Source organism: Mastomys coucha, unplaced genomic scaffold (assembly GCF_008632895.1).
Source record: "Mastomys coucha isolate ucsf_1 unplaced genomic scaffold, UCSF_Mcou_1 pScaffold20, whole genome shotgun sequence".
In the NCBI taxonomy this organism is placed as follows: domain Eukaryota; kingdom Metazoa; phylum Chordata; class Mammalia; order Rodentia; family Muridae; genus Mastomys; species Mastomys coucha.
In genome coordinates this window covers 111,664,514-111,676,756 of record NW_022196903.1, presented here as the reverse complement: position 1 = coordinate 111,676,756, position 12,243 = coordinate 111,664,514, and the positions used below count along the sequence as shown (strand labels likewise).

General features: G+C 37.5%; 1 protein-coding gene across 4 annotated transcripts in view; it reads left to right on the top strand.

Moving 5' to 3' along the window:
• Ankrd30a (ankyrin repeat domain 30A) overlaps positions 1-12,243 on the top strand; it is a 65,894-nt gene that overhangs the window by 21,885 nt on the left and 31,766 nt on the right. For 3 of the 4 annotated variants that reach the window (XM_031383116.1, XM_031383118.1, XM_031383119.1), the window contains 5 exons: positions 3,744-3,842; positions 4,413-4,441; positions 4,525-4,603; positions 7,889-7,953; positions 9,611-9,762. In XM_031383116.1, the coding sequence (XP_031238976.1) occupies positions 3,744-3,842; positions 4,413-4,441; positions 4,525-4,603; positions 7,889-7,953; positions 9,611-9,762 (424 nt within the window). The remainder of the gene's footprint in view (positions 1-3,743; positions 3,843-4,412; positions 4,442-4,524; positions 4,604-7,888; positions 7,954-9,610; positions 9,763-12,243) is intronic. The other variant, XM_031383117.1, reaches the window with a different exon arrangement.

The window sequence follows — 12,243 nt, the reverse complement described above, 5'->3', positions numbered from 1 at the left end:
CCCCACCATACACAGAGACCCACCATAATAACTGGGTAGAGACATTAAAGGAAGCAGTGAAGTCTCTAGGCTTCAGACGATATCTAATGAGGTTCTGAGCCTTTGAGTTGGTGGGAGCTAAGGTATATGTACATTCCTAAAGGGGTTATCCTTCTTAATCACAAAGATGATGGGTTAAGTACAGAGATAGAGATAGATAAGCTGCTGGCTGTTTGGAGCTAGAGTTAGCTCAAAATCCTTTGGCTCTGGACCTGCATCCTTCCAATTCTCTACACTCATTGATACTTGAATCAACCTTGTGGAGTGTTTAACATGGGTGTGGCTTTATTTCCGTAAACCTCAGTTCCTACTTTCCTATGTTGACCAGCAACTTAGGTCAGAACCTGAGGTAGGATTTGAATGGCCATTAAGAGTGTTAAAGACAAGTCAAGATAAATTGGTTCTGGACCTGTAGCTTTCCATATGTCTACAATCACAGTTCCGTTTCAGCCACTGGAGTCTGTTCACAAATGTGGGTTTTGGTTTTTTGTTTGTTTGTTTGTTTGTTTGTTTGTTTGTTTGTTTCTGAGAATACTAGTCCACAGTTCTCCAGTTGATCAAGCATCTCATTTTCTGCAATCAAAGGTCAATTATGCTTTTATGTCCTCTGGTCCTGGGAAGATTCACTCCTAGAATCTGGCAAAGATGAGAATTCGTAAAGAGGAAACCAGGTAGAGCTGTAGAGAGGAAACTCTAGACCCTCTCAGATCTGCCAGCCATTATAATCTGAGTTTGATTTTTTTTATTAGTTTTCCCTCTATTACCTTACAAAACACATCCATGTGACACACAAGTATAATACGAATATTATCTCTAAAGTTAAAGAAATCAAAAACAGAGTATGGCCTTAAAAAGTAAAGGCTAGAGTAAAGGAAATGGGCAATTTTAAAATATTTATTTTATGTATGAGGGCTCTATCTACATGTACACCTGCACACTAGAAGGGGGCACCAGATACCAGTAAAGATGGCTGTGAGCTTCCTGCTGTTGGGCCCATTACAAGTTTCACTTTCAGCACATACTTTCTGCCTTAATTAGCACTTTATTCCAGGCTGTGTTAATCTATAATTTAAAGGCATATTTCCCCATTAATTTCCATACTTTGGTTTCATGTCTTCATAAGAGGTCCTAGCCTACTTGTGCAAAATTACATTTTAGGTCTCTATTTTTAAATCTTATTTCTGACATCACAACATGTATGTGTGTCTGTACTACATGCATGCGTGGTGCATACATAGAATATGGCACAGGATATCCTGCAACTGAAGTTTCAGATGTCTGTGAATCCTGGGAATCTGAGGCCTCTAGAAACATAGCCAGTGCTCTGAACTGTTGAGTGTGCAGTCAATACTCCAACCTCTAGGTTTGAAATGAAACTTGTTTGTTTATCTCTTTTTTCTTTCATTTGTACATCTTTGTCTTTGTTTACTTATATATTTGAAACAGAATCTCACTAGGGATCTGGCTGCCCTCAAACTCTCTATGTAGGCCAGGCTAGCCTTGAACTCATAAAAATCTATTGTATCTGTGTCCTGAGTGCTTGATATCAAAGATGTGTGCCATCTTGCCTGGCCAACTTAAACTTCTTTTTAAATTATTTTAGGTTAAAAAATAGTTATAAAATAAATAAATTAATAAAACAGTAACCAAGTATGTTGGCACATACCTTTAATGCCAGCACTCCAGAGACAGTATCTCTGAGTTCTACACCAACGTTACCTAGGGAGCAAGTTCCAACACAACCAGGACTATAAAGAGAATCCCAGGCTCACAAACAATAAAATAAAATAAAAGTAAAAAAAAAAAAAAAAAAGATGGCTGTGAGCCACCATGTGGTTGCTGGGAATTGAACTCAGGACCTCTGGAAGAGCAGCCAGTGTTCTTAATCTCTGAGCCATCTCTCCAAGGGAACTAGGCATTTTTAACTATATTTAACTATATTAAAAAAAAAAATCACACTCTTTGAGCAGCTACACTGTATTCTCTTCTTACTCCCGTAGTCATTTGTATCCTGTAAACTGTTTTGTTTGAAGTTTGTGGTATTTTAAATGATTTATTATTTGTTCTTTTCTTCTGGCCAGTTTGAATTCCCTCAGATTTCTGGACGACAGCTATTCTGAGAGGATGAAGTGGTAACACAAAGTTTTAGTTTTTGTTTCCCTGATGACCAGAGATACTCAAGACTTTTAAAAAGAATTATTGACCATTTGTGTTTTATTTGTGTTATACACACACACACATATATATAGCAACAGTATACTCTCAGAGAAAGAAGTTTTAGAAAACCCATTTATAATAGCTTAGAGGAGTTAGGTGTGCATGGACTATACCTAACCAAAGAAGTGAAAGACCTTTCCAGTGAGAACGTCAGGACCCTGAAAAGGGAAATCCAAGCAGATGTTAGAGGATGAGAGAGCTTCCTCGCTCCTGGACTGGCAGAATGGCTGTCACAAGACAGTGGTTCCATGTTGGATCAACATGCTGAGTTTTGACCTTGGAAAGCTTTATATGCATTGGTGTTTTGACTTCATGTGAAGATGTGAGATCCCTGGAACTAGAGTTAGACAGTTGTGAGCTGCCATGTTGGTGCTGGGAATTGAGCCCAGGGCCTCTGCAAGAACAGCCAGTGCTTTTAACTGCCAAGCCATCTCTCTACCCCTGAAGTCAGGAACTTTTAATAACCTATAATTATAGCTAACATAGTTGTTGTATTCAGCACATATTTTTAAGGTTTAGCTTTTCAAAACTCTTCAGGCTTCCAATGTTTATCATCTATTTTCCTTTTCAAAAAATCCTTTACTTTAGGCCTCTTATTTTACTACACAAAATCTTTTTACATTTAAAAGCATCTCTTTTCCTTTAATAGTTAACCCAAAACAAATTTTATAACTTTTACATCCCCTTTTCTTTCTAACTATTCCTTCAGTCTTTTTGTTTTAACATAATTAGAAAACATTTCTAATTATACTCTAAGTAAAACCCAAGAAGTTATATATGAAACACAGGAAATGTGGATATTGTGTTTTGAATAGGTGGGAGTTATAAATACAGACTGACCATGCTTCCAGTTAGGAAGTTCAAAAGAAAGGAGAAGTAGGGATTGTAATTCAGAGTTACTGCTAAATACAAAGGAAAGAGGGTATTGGAATAATCTATAGAAAACATGTAAGATGAAAGCCATGCATATAAAGATCTGAAGAGCACTTGAGAAGAGTAGTTTTTGTGGGAAGGAGGGTGAGTGGAAGAAGCTGGGCGCTATTGGAGGTGACACCGGGTGCTAGAGAGCTCACGCTGCACTCTTGGGCTTCAGTGGTGCCGGAATTTGGAAACGAAATTGGAGTTTGATTTACCGTAGCCTCATAGGTGTCATTGGAATAATTAACAGGCACCAGAGACTGAGTCTCATTAATATGTTACTTAGATTAGATTATTAAATATGGAAACCTTTGCTGTCTTTTGAGATAGCCGATTTTCTGAAGTAGTTGTTTCATGAAAATCTATTAAAGACTAACATAGATAACAGCTAAACCAAACTAATTTTAAAGCAAAGCATTATGGTTCGTTTCTTAATTATTTTAAATAAATATTAAACCTATTTTGAAATAAAAGTTTATTAATATCTCTGGTTCTAATATCTGATGATTCAGTTTACTTTTCCTTCTTGATAATCATTTAATATTAAAAACATATATGTTATTTCTTAGATGTGACTTATATACCTTCTTGCATGAGTGGATCAAGAAACTTTAAGATGGCTAAACTAGAGGAGTCAAGAAATGTAGGCATTCCAGTAGCCCACATGGGTATGGAACAAATGGTATTTTTATTAACTATTATTCTACAAGTATCTATCTAAATCTAATTGATTTTAAAAATCTTCTCTGGTAAGAAGTGAATTGTACGTTCAACTGAACTTTCTATCTTTGTACTTTCTAAATTATAGAGCAAACTGAAAAACACGATAAATGCTTGTAGTATAATGTAATAAACCGTTCTGGTGTGCTGCATTGAAGACACGCTTTTACCATCGTCTCTGAAATGTATCTTCACATTCATGACTTGTTTCTCTAACTAACAATCATGTTTCTGTCTGTTCATCAGCATGTTCACATTGGCGAACCACATTTCTGTTTTAGTCACGGCCACTGGACACACCTCACTTTGAGTCCTAACTGCATGTTTTGTTAAACTTACTCTTTCATTCCTTATTGAATAGATTTCTGATACGTGGGGGGCCTTAGCAGAGGGGGATAGCAGAACTGATCATTTTTAAATGTATCGTGAGGGTTCAGTGCCATAGTAACTGCATAAATAGATGGTTGGCCTACCATATTTATGTATAATAAATTATACATTTTTCTTTTGCTTTTCAGAGGCCCCCAGGAAATATGCAATCATGGAGGTATAGTAATATTTCATCCTGAGCTTTCACTACATGTTAAATGGAGTATACATTTGTTAAATACTGTTTTCTAACCCATCCAGCCTACCATCGAAAGGAGGGTTCCTATTCTGAACAAAACAGAGACTGTGGGAATGAAGGATGCACAAACTTTCAAATCAGGTAAATTGTGAAGTGCTCTAGGGGAAGGTGCATTCCGCATTAGAAATGCACCATCTTCTGGTCCCTAGACATGTTTCACTCCCTGTTTTATTAGAAAGATTTGAAGTAAGTAAAACAGCATTGGTATTGCTACCAGTCATTGGTAGGAACCACACTGTCGCCTTTGGAAGCCAGGAGTTACCTTAATTGTTTAGGAGCTTCAGCTAAGTCAAACTCAGGATTTCTGACTTTACTATAGAAAAGAGTGTTCAGACTAGCCAGGATGAAACAGGATTGAGGTTTTGACTAACAGTAGAGAGACACTCAAGAAATGAATGAACGCACACCCAAGCATGATTATGCACGTCTCATTGAGTGTGGCTCCTAAGCAGAGGAGGTAAAAGAGACACGTAGGAAAGAAGAAGACATGTCCACGTGTGGGTGTGAGCTTCTTGGGAGGATCCAAGTGTGTAATCGTTAGCCATATCACTTTGGTGGCTCTCAAGTCACATCTCAAAAAGTTATTTGGAAACCTTGATTTTTTTTCTTATATTTTCCTCTTATTTTGATAAGTGAGATTATAAAGTGGCTGTAGGGGTCCCTTGAATGGTATTATGATCTGATAAGGTAAGTCCAGGGCCATGCAAGGGGCTTATATCTTTTAGTATAAATAGGATTTCCAGAAATCTGTAGGTTTATGGCTGAGAAGACAGAAGTCTCTAAAGCAGGGCTTCCTAACCTTCCTAATGCTTTAAGACAATTCTTTAATACGACCCCTTAATACAGGTTTTTATGGTGTAGTGACCCCAATCACAAAATTATCTCATTGCTACTACTATATTTACTCATACTGTAAATATCTGACATGCAAGATGTCTGATATGCAACCCCCGTGAAAGGGTCCGTTCAGTCCCCAAAAGGGTTGTGACCCACAGGTCGAGAAACATGACTCTAACATAAGTACTTTCCTCCCCTTCTCAGCTGAGTAGCTGCGTGATCACACTTTTCTCATGTCCCCATAATTGTCAGTGTCTGTCACTCTTCTGCACTGGGCGGGGCTACAAAGCCCACCCCACAGTGACACTTAACTCCAACAGGGCCACACCTCCTAACAGTACCACTCCCTAAGGGCCAAGCACATTCAAACCACCACAATAGCAAATGACCAGGGGACCTTAGTGGTAAAATGGTTCTTACAGTTTCATCACATTTTCCCTTTTGTCTCAGAAAGTCATAGTAAGTTTTGCCACTATGCTTAAAAAGGAAAAATACTTAGAAAGAAACAAATCCTTTTGTTATGTTTATATTTCCTGTCTCCTAAATGTTTATCCACTTTTGATTTTATGTGGAATAAGACTCATTCTGTTTTTACTTTGGATATCATTTATTCTTGTAAATTTATCCATGTCTTAAAAAGAGAACTCTGAAAATACTTGGTGTGCATCAAATAAGTAGTACTAATAGACGAGAAGGGAGTGGATAATTGAACATCCCTGAGTGAATGGGATATGGGCATGTGACATAGGGCAATCCATAGTATCAAGTTTGTAAGGTAAAGGAGGATACGGGACTACTTCTTCAAGGAAAACTTTGTGCACATTATATTTACATCATTTATGTCTTAAGAAGTGAAAACTTTATGCTCAGGTTTATCAGATTGTAATCCTAATTTGACCTTGCCTAAGGCTCATCGAAGATTTTGTTAAGCTGATGATAAAAATGCATTTGTAGCACAGTCAGGGTCAAAAACTCAGGTGCCATGCACAGAACTTGCAAAGCTGTCCTGAGGAGGAAATGGCATGATGAGTATTGGATGACTTTTTCCATTAAGAAATTATATTCTGCATGACTTATGTGACTCAAAGCAAACAGAAAACAGAATAAAGAATGTTCAGCTTTAGGGTACTTCTGCATATCTTTATAATACTGTAGATATCATTTCACATATTTTGTTAGTATTGTAAATGAATGAATTCCCTTAGCATAGGAAGATGTGAGGCCAAACTACAAAGTAAACACGAGCTAACAGCTCAGGTAGTTTCTTTTTGTATGATATTTGATATTTATTTCAATGAAAAGACTAATATTTAAGAACTAAAGTTTGTACTTTTTTGGTTACAAAATGAAATTGGTTCTATTCTAGCCCCAGATAATGTCATGTCCTAAATATTTCTAGAAACGTTTCTAGTCCAGCTCTCCATCCCCTTTATTTTGCTGCTGACTTCTACTGATTTGTTGACTTCCATTCCTCTGGCCCTCACACTCAGCCACGCCCCCTAACACCCCATGGCACTTGGCGGTGTGTCACCAGTGCAGATGGGATCCTAAAGCACTCTTTAGTGTTAAGGCCGCACAGTTACCTGTGAAACCTTCACATGCTGACTTCCGCCCTGCTTTTAATCTTTGACTCTTTCTTCTGTTTCTCTCTCATGATTCTGACATTACTAAATTGCTAGTAATGGCCTCTTACCATCCTGTTTGCCACTGCTCTCACGCTGCTGCCTTTCTTAAACTAATGATCCTTTTCTGCCCTTTATCTGGCTAACCTAGTGGTTTACCTTCAGAAAAGCCATCCTTCACACCTTTCATTAAATGCTTTCGACCACAAAGCCTAGCACTTAGTAGAACTCAAGAACTGGTGCTCAGGGAAAATAAAAATCCTTATATGCAGATGGCTTTTAAAAATTGACCTGTCTAGTACAGGAGCAAAAAAACCATATGTGTAAGGGGGGAAATACAACTCAAGGGTAAAGACATGGTGGGAAAATTGTAAGATAGCCCCAAGAAAAGCAGCACCTGTTAGCTGAGAGAAGACAGCTCTACTCAAAGCTTCAGAGAGTAGGCGTGAGGCTTGAAGCAAGTGAAGTCCGTCGGCACAGTGGGTGGAAGCATGTCAGCTGTAATACAGTGTGCAGCGATGAAGGGCATAAAAAGTAACAGGACTTTTGGAAGTTAGCACATGGAATTGTGTACCCTTTGAGTTTTGTTTATGTTATGTGAGTCTCTGGTATTTTTAATGCTCCTCCTCAGGATGTATTTATGTTGAGTGAATTTGTGCATGAGTCATTGAGATTTTATATGTAATGAATTTGGCTCCAGAGAGTCATTCTCCAAGTCTGAATAACTTGTTGAAGTTTTGAATAATTAGGAGTATTTCCCTAAAATAGTAAATATTTAGCTATAAGCTAAGGATTAAGTGTAACTTAAACTCTTAGAAGAAAAGCAAATTGTTTATTTTTCTAGGCTTATAAGGATTTTATCTAGTAAAGAAGTTTATTTTAACTCAGTGTGCTCATTTGATTTCAGAGCCAGAAACAGTACCAAGAGAAGAAGAGACAAGGCTCAGTGGCAGTGAAGGCAGCCAGCCAAAGGTATGTGAAGCTGGATTGCTGGCTCACTGTGCGCTTTGCTTTAGGAAGAGAGCAAGTCGAATGAGTATCGTTCAGACTAGCCTTTTAGGATCAGTAGATAAGAATTTAATATTTGGTTTTAAAGCAGGTTTTATTTTTAATTACATGTATATGTGTGTGGGCAAGTGTTTATGTGTGATGAGGTCAGAAGACGGTGTAGCTCCCCTTGGACCTGGAGTTAGAAGCAATGATGAGCTCAACAGGGTTCTGAGAACAGAACTCAGTATGTGCTCTTAACCATGGAACCATCTCTCCAGCCCCTAATACTTCATTTTAATAAGTTACAGATTTTGAAATAGGGCTAGGGAGAGTTGTCCTTGGGTAAGAGTGCTTGCTACGTAAGAATCTATAGACGAGTTTAAATCCCCAACATTCACATAGAAAAAGCCCAAGATGGACATGTGTGTTGGTAACAGCAGCACCAAGGAACAGAAGTAGCAGAGTGTGGGAGCTCAGTAACACTACAATATAATCTTTACATTATTCTCTGAACCTGCACATAAAATAACCTCCATTGCCTGGTCTCTGGAAGTTAGAGAATCACACACAGCTCTGGAGTGAGGCCTCAGTATTGGGGTACTGGGTGATACCTTTAAATGTTCTAATTTGATTTCATCATCAGAAACTGGCAAATACCCTAAATGGCTTTATCCACCATCTTTACTGAATAGGTGGCTGTATTAGAACTGGACTTAATACAAATGACTACACTGTCATAGTTTATAATTGGAACTAATGTTGCTCTTTTTTCTAATTGGTATTTATTAACCTTGGCACCTAATAAAGTTTGCCTCCTCTCTAAAAATCATTTGGTGATCTTTAGAAAAAGGACTTAATCTACTGTTTAATGTGTGGTGAGGTAAGCCTTTGTAACTCTAAAAAACAAAACGAAGCACAGCCCTTCTAATCTGTTTTACTCAGTGTAGCACAGAATCAGGTGTAGTGCCAACAAACCCTAGATAGGTGAAGCCTGCGGGTTCACAGTATCCTGTTGTAGACTGAGGTCAATTAGGCTTTACTTCTTAGTAACAGTCCAGTGATTTAAAATTAGCTAAGAACATTTTTATTGGTAAAATTACAATTGTTTTCTTTGTAAACACTCTTTGATTATTTAAAAATAAAGTTCTTTTAAAATTATACAGCCTTACAGAAAGAATTTTTTTTTAAAGAAAATTTATTTATTTATTAATGTTTATGGGTATTTTGCTTGTATGTACATTTGCACACCAGAAGAAAACATCGTATCCCATTACAGATGGTTGTGAGCAATCATGTGGGTTCAGAGAATTGAACTCAGGACCTCTAGAAGAGCAGCCAGTGCTCTTAACCACTGAGCCATCTCTCCAGCCCCAGAAAGAACTCTTGAAAATAAAATTCTGCATATTCTTTCTCAATATGCAAAACACGGGACTCGAGTTTTCAAATCCAAATCCTAGCTATGTTGTCTGTCACATGATAAAAATCAGTGAAAACTAAGAGCTTTTAAGAAAAGCAGGAATTCCTTTGCCATGTGAGTGCTGGGAACCAAGTCAGCTCTTGACCACCTAGCCTTCTCTTCAGCCCCTCCCACTTTTTTTTTTTTAAATTAAGTCATCCTTCTGTTCACTTTACATTAAAGGTTGAAGAAAAGAGAAAGTACAAAAATAATGAAGCAGAACCATCAGGAAATCTAGACAGCGGTGCTGCTGACAGCGGTGCTGATGTAAACCCACAGCGTGGAGACACTGATAACCAGCAGACTCCCAGGAAGGGGAAAGAGAGACATGGCGGGTAAGACTGGGCACCATTTAACACTGGATAAGTGTTATAAAATCCATTGTAATTTGGGTTACTATTCATTTTTAAATAAATGTTGCACATATATGTTAGACATATTCAGCCTTACATGATTGTCAGAAAAACATTAAAGGACATATTTTTCCAATTAATTAATATTTTGTTTAAGAATATACTCAAAACATATGTAAGATATCCTTAACATACATTATATTATTTACCTATAATGTGTGACACAATATTACAAACATCCTTAACATTTGTATGCATGTAAGCATTTGTAAGTCGTGTTGTTTTATCCCAGAAGGATTTGATCCCACGAATGAAGCTATTAACTCTCAGGTTAGGGCATATTTCAGATTATGATACATGCTATTAAACTATTTTCAAAAGTACCATTTCTATGGTAAGAATTTTGTTTTTTTAAAATTCAGTTATGTTATGTGAATATTTTTTCTTTTTTTTTAATTTATTTTAAAAATTGATTTCAAGAATGACATACTATTTTAATATATCATTTTTAACAAGTCTGGGAATTTAATCCTTTTTGAAGAGGTACTATTAGAGATTAATAATACATGTTAGGTACTGATATATACATACAAAATTAATTCCAGTTAAATACATTATACATATAATAAATATAAAAACAAACTACTCAAGTAACTAATATTGTATGTATATATATATATTTTTTTTTCTTTTTCCTTTTGGGTTTGAATGAGAATGGCCAGCATTAAGTTTGAAAATGTCATTTTCTTGTTAGAGGTCCATCACTGGGAGTGACTTTTGAGGTTTCAAAAGCCCATACCAGGCCCAGTCTCACTGTCTTCGTCTGCTGCCTGCTGATCAGGATGTAGCCCTCAGCTGCTTCCCCAGCACCCTGCCTGCCTTCATGTCATCATGCTTCCTGCCATGATGATGATGGGCTAAGCCTCCAAAACAGTGAGGAAGCCCCAATTAAATATTTTCTTTTGTAAGAGTTGCCTAGATCATGGTATCTTTACTCAGAGCTAGAAACACTAAGACAGTATATAAATATATCTATGTGTATACACATACATAAATGCACAGGCAAGCTACACAGAACATTTTCTTCAGTGATAGACCGTGTTAGTAGTGCCATTGCCAGCTGAGGTTGTGTAAATATACTTTGTCAGTTTCTCACGTGTCAGAATTGCCTAATGTTTCCTGTCTTAGGAAAGATCATCCTGTATAAAAGTGAGGAAGAAGAGAGGAAGCATGAGAATGTGTCAGCAATAAGAAGAAAACTGTATTAAGGCACATCCCACTTTCCTGAGTATAAATTAGACCAAATACATTATTAATTTTGACAGTTTAGATGAATAGGTCAAATGCTACTTTTGCAGTGTCTTCAGATTTTATTTCATTGTAATTTAACCTCACATTTAATGATGTTTAAAGTTAATCACATAAATAACAAATACCGTAAGTACAGTTTTCCTTTAATGTCTCCTTTAGAAGACACAACTTACTGGAACCAGCATCTCATAGGCATCCCTGTCTTTCTGTTTTAACCCCAGGTGTGGGAGATGGGGCTGCTTTAGACTGACCATAGCAGGTGACTGTGATTTGTCTCCTGCTCTGGCAGGGCCTGATTCTGCCAGCTGCAGATAGTTTACATTTGGAATTGTGGGGACTCTTGAGGGTGTATAGAAATGCCAGAGCTCCAAGAGGCTGGGGAGGCTGCTGAAGGAGATTAGCTCTGTGCCCTAATATATGATCAGTTTTGGAGAGAATTTCTTGGGGTGCTGAGAAGAATGTATTTTTAGTGTTTATTTGGAACGTTCTGTTGCTGTCTGTTAGGTCCATTTGATTTATGAAATCGTCTAACTCCAATGATTCTCCGTTTAGCTTTGTGCTGACAAGCTGTCTATTGGGAAGAGTGGGGTACTGAAGCCCCTCACAGTAACTGTGATGTGCTACTTTATGGTTTCAGATCCAGTAGAATGTGTGCACACACCTCTAGTTGGTGCATTTGTGTTTAAAATCGTGGTACCCTCTTAGTGAACTATTCCTTTAATGAATATGCTGAGTCGCTCATTACCTCTGCTGACAAGTTTTGTTTTGAAGTTTATCTTGTTGGAGATTAGAGTAGCTATGCCTGTTTGTTTCTTAGTTCCATTAGCTTGGAATAAACTTTTCTATCCTTGCTCCTTAAGATGCCGTCTGCCGTTGATGGTGTGCTTCATGAAGTCTGTAGAAAGATGGATCCTATATTATTATTCAGTCTGCTCATATGTGTCTTTTTATTAGGGAATGGAGACTCTTGATATTAAGAGTTACTGCTGGAAGACGCTGTGTTAGTCTTTAAAGGAGCAGATCTGAGAGAATTTGTCTCCTGAGGAAAGGGTTGAGACTCTGGTAGTTGTTCTGAGCTGGACGTCTGTGCAGTCCAGTCTGGCACTAGAATTCCGGAGGATTTCTGAAGAGCGGTTGGTCTATTCTGTGTTG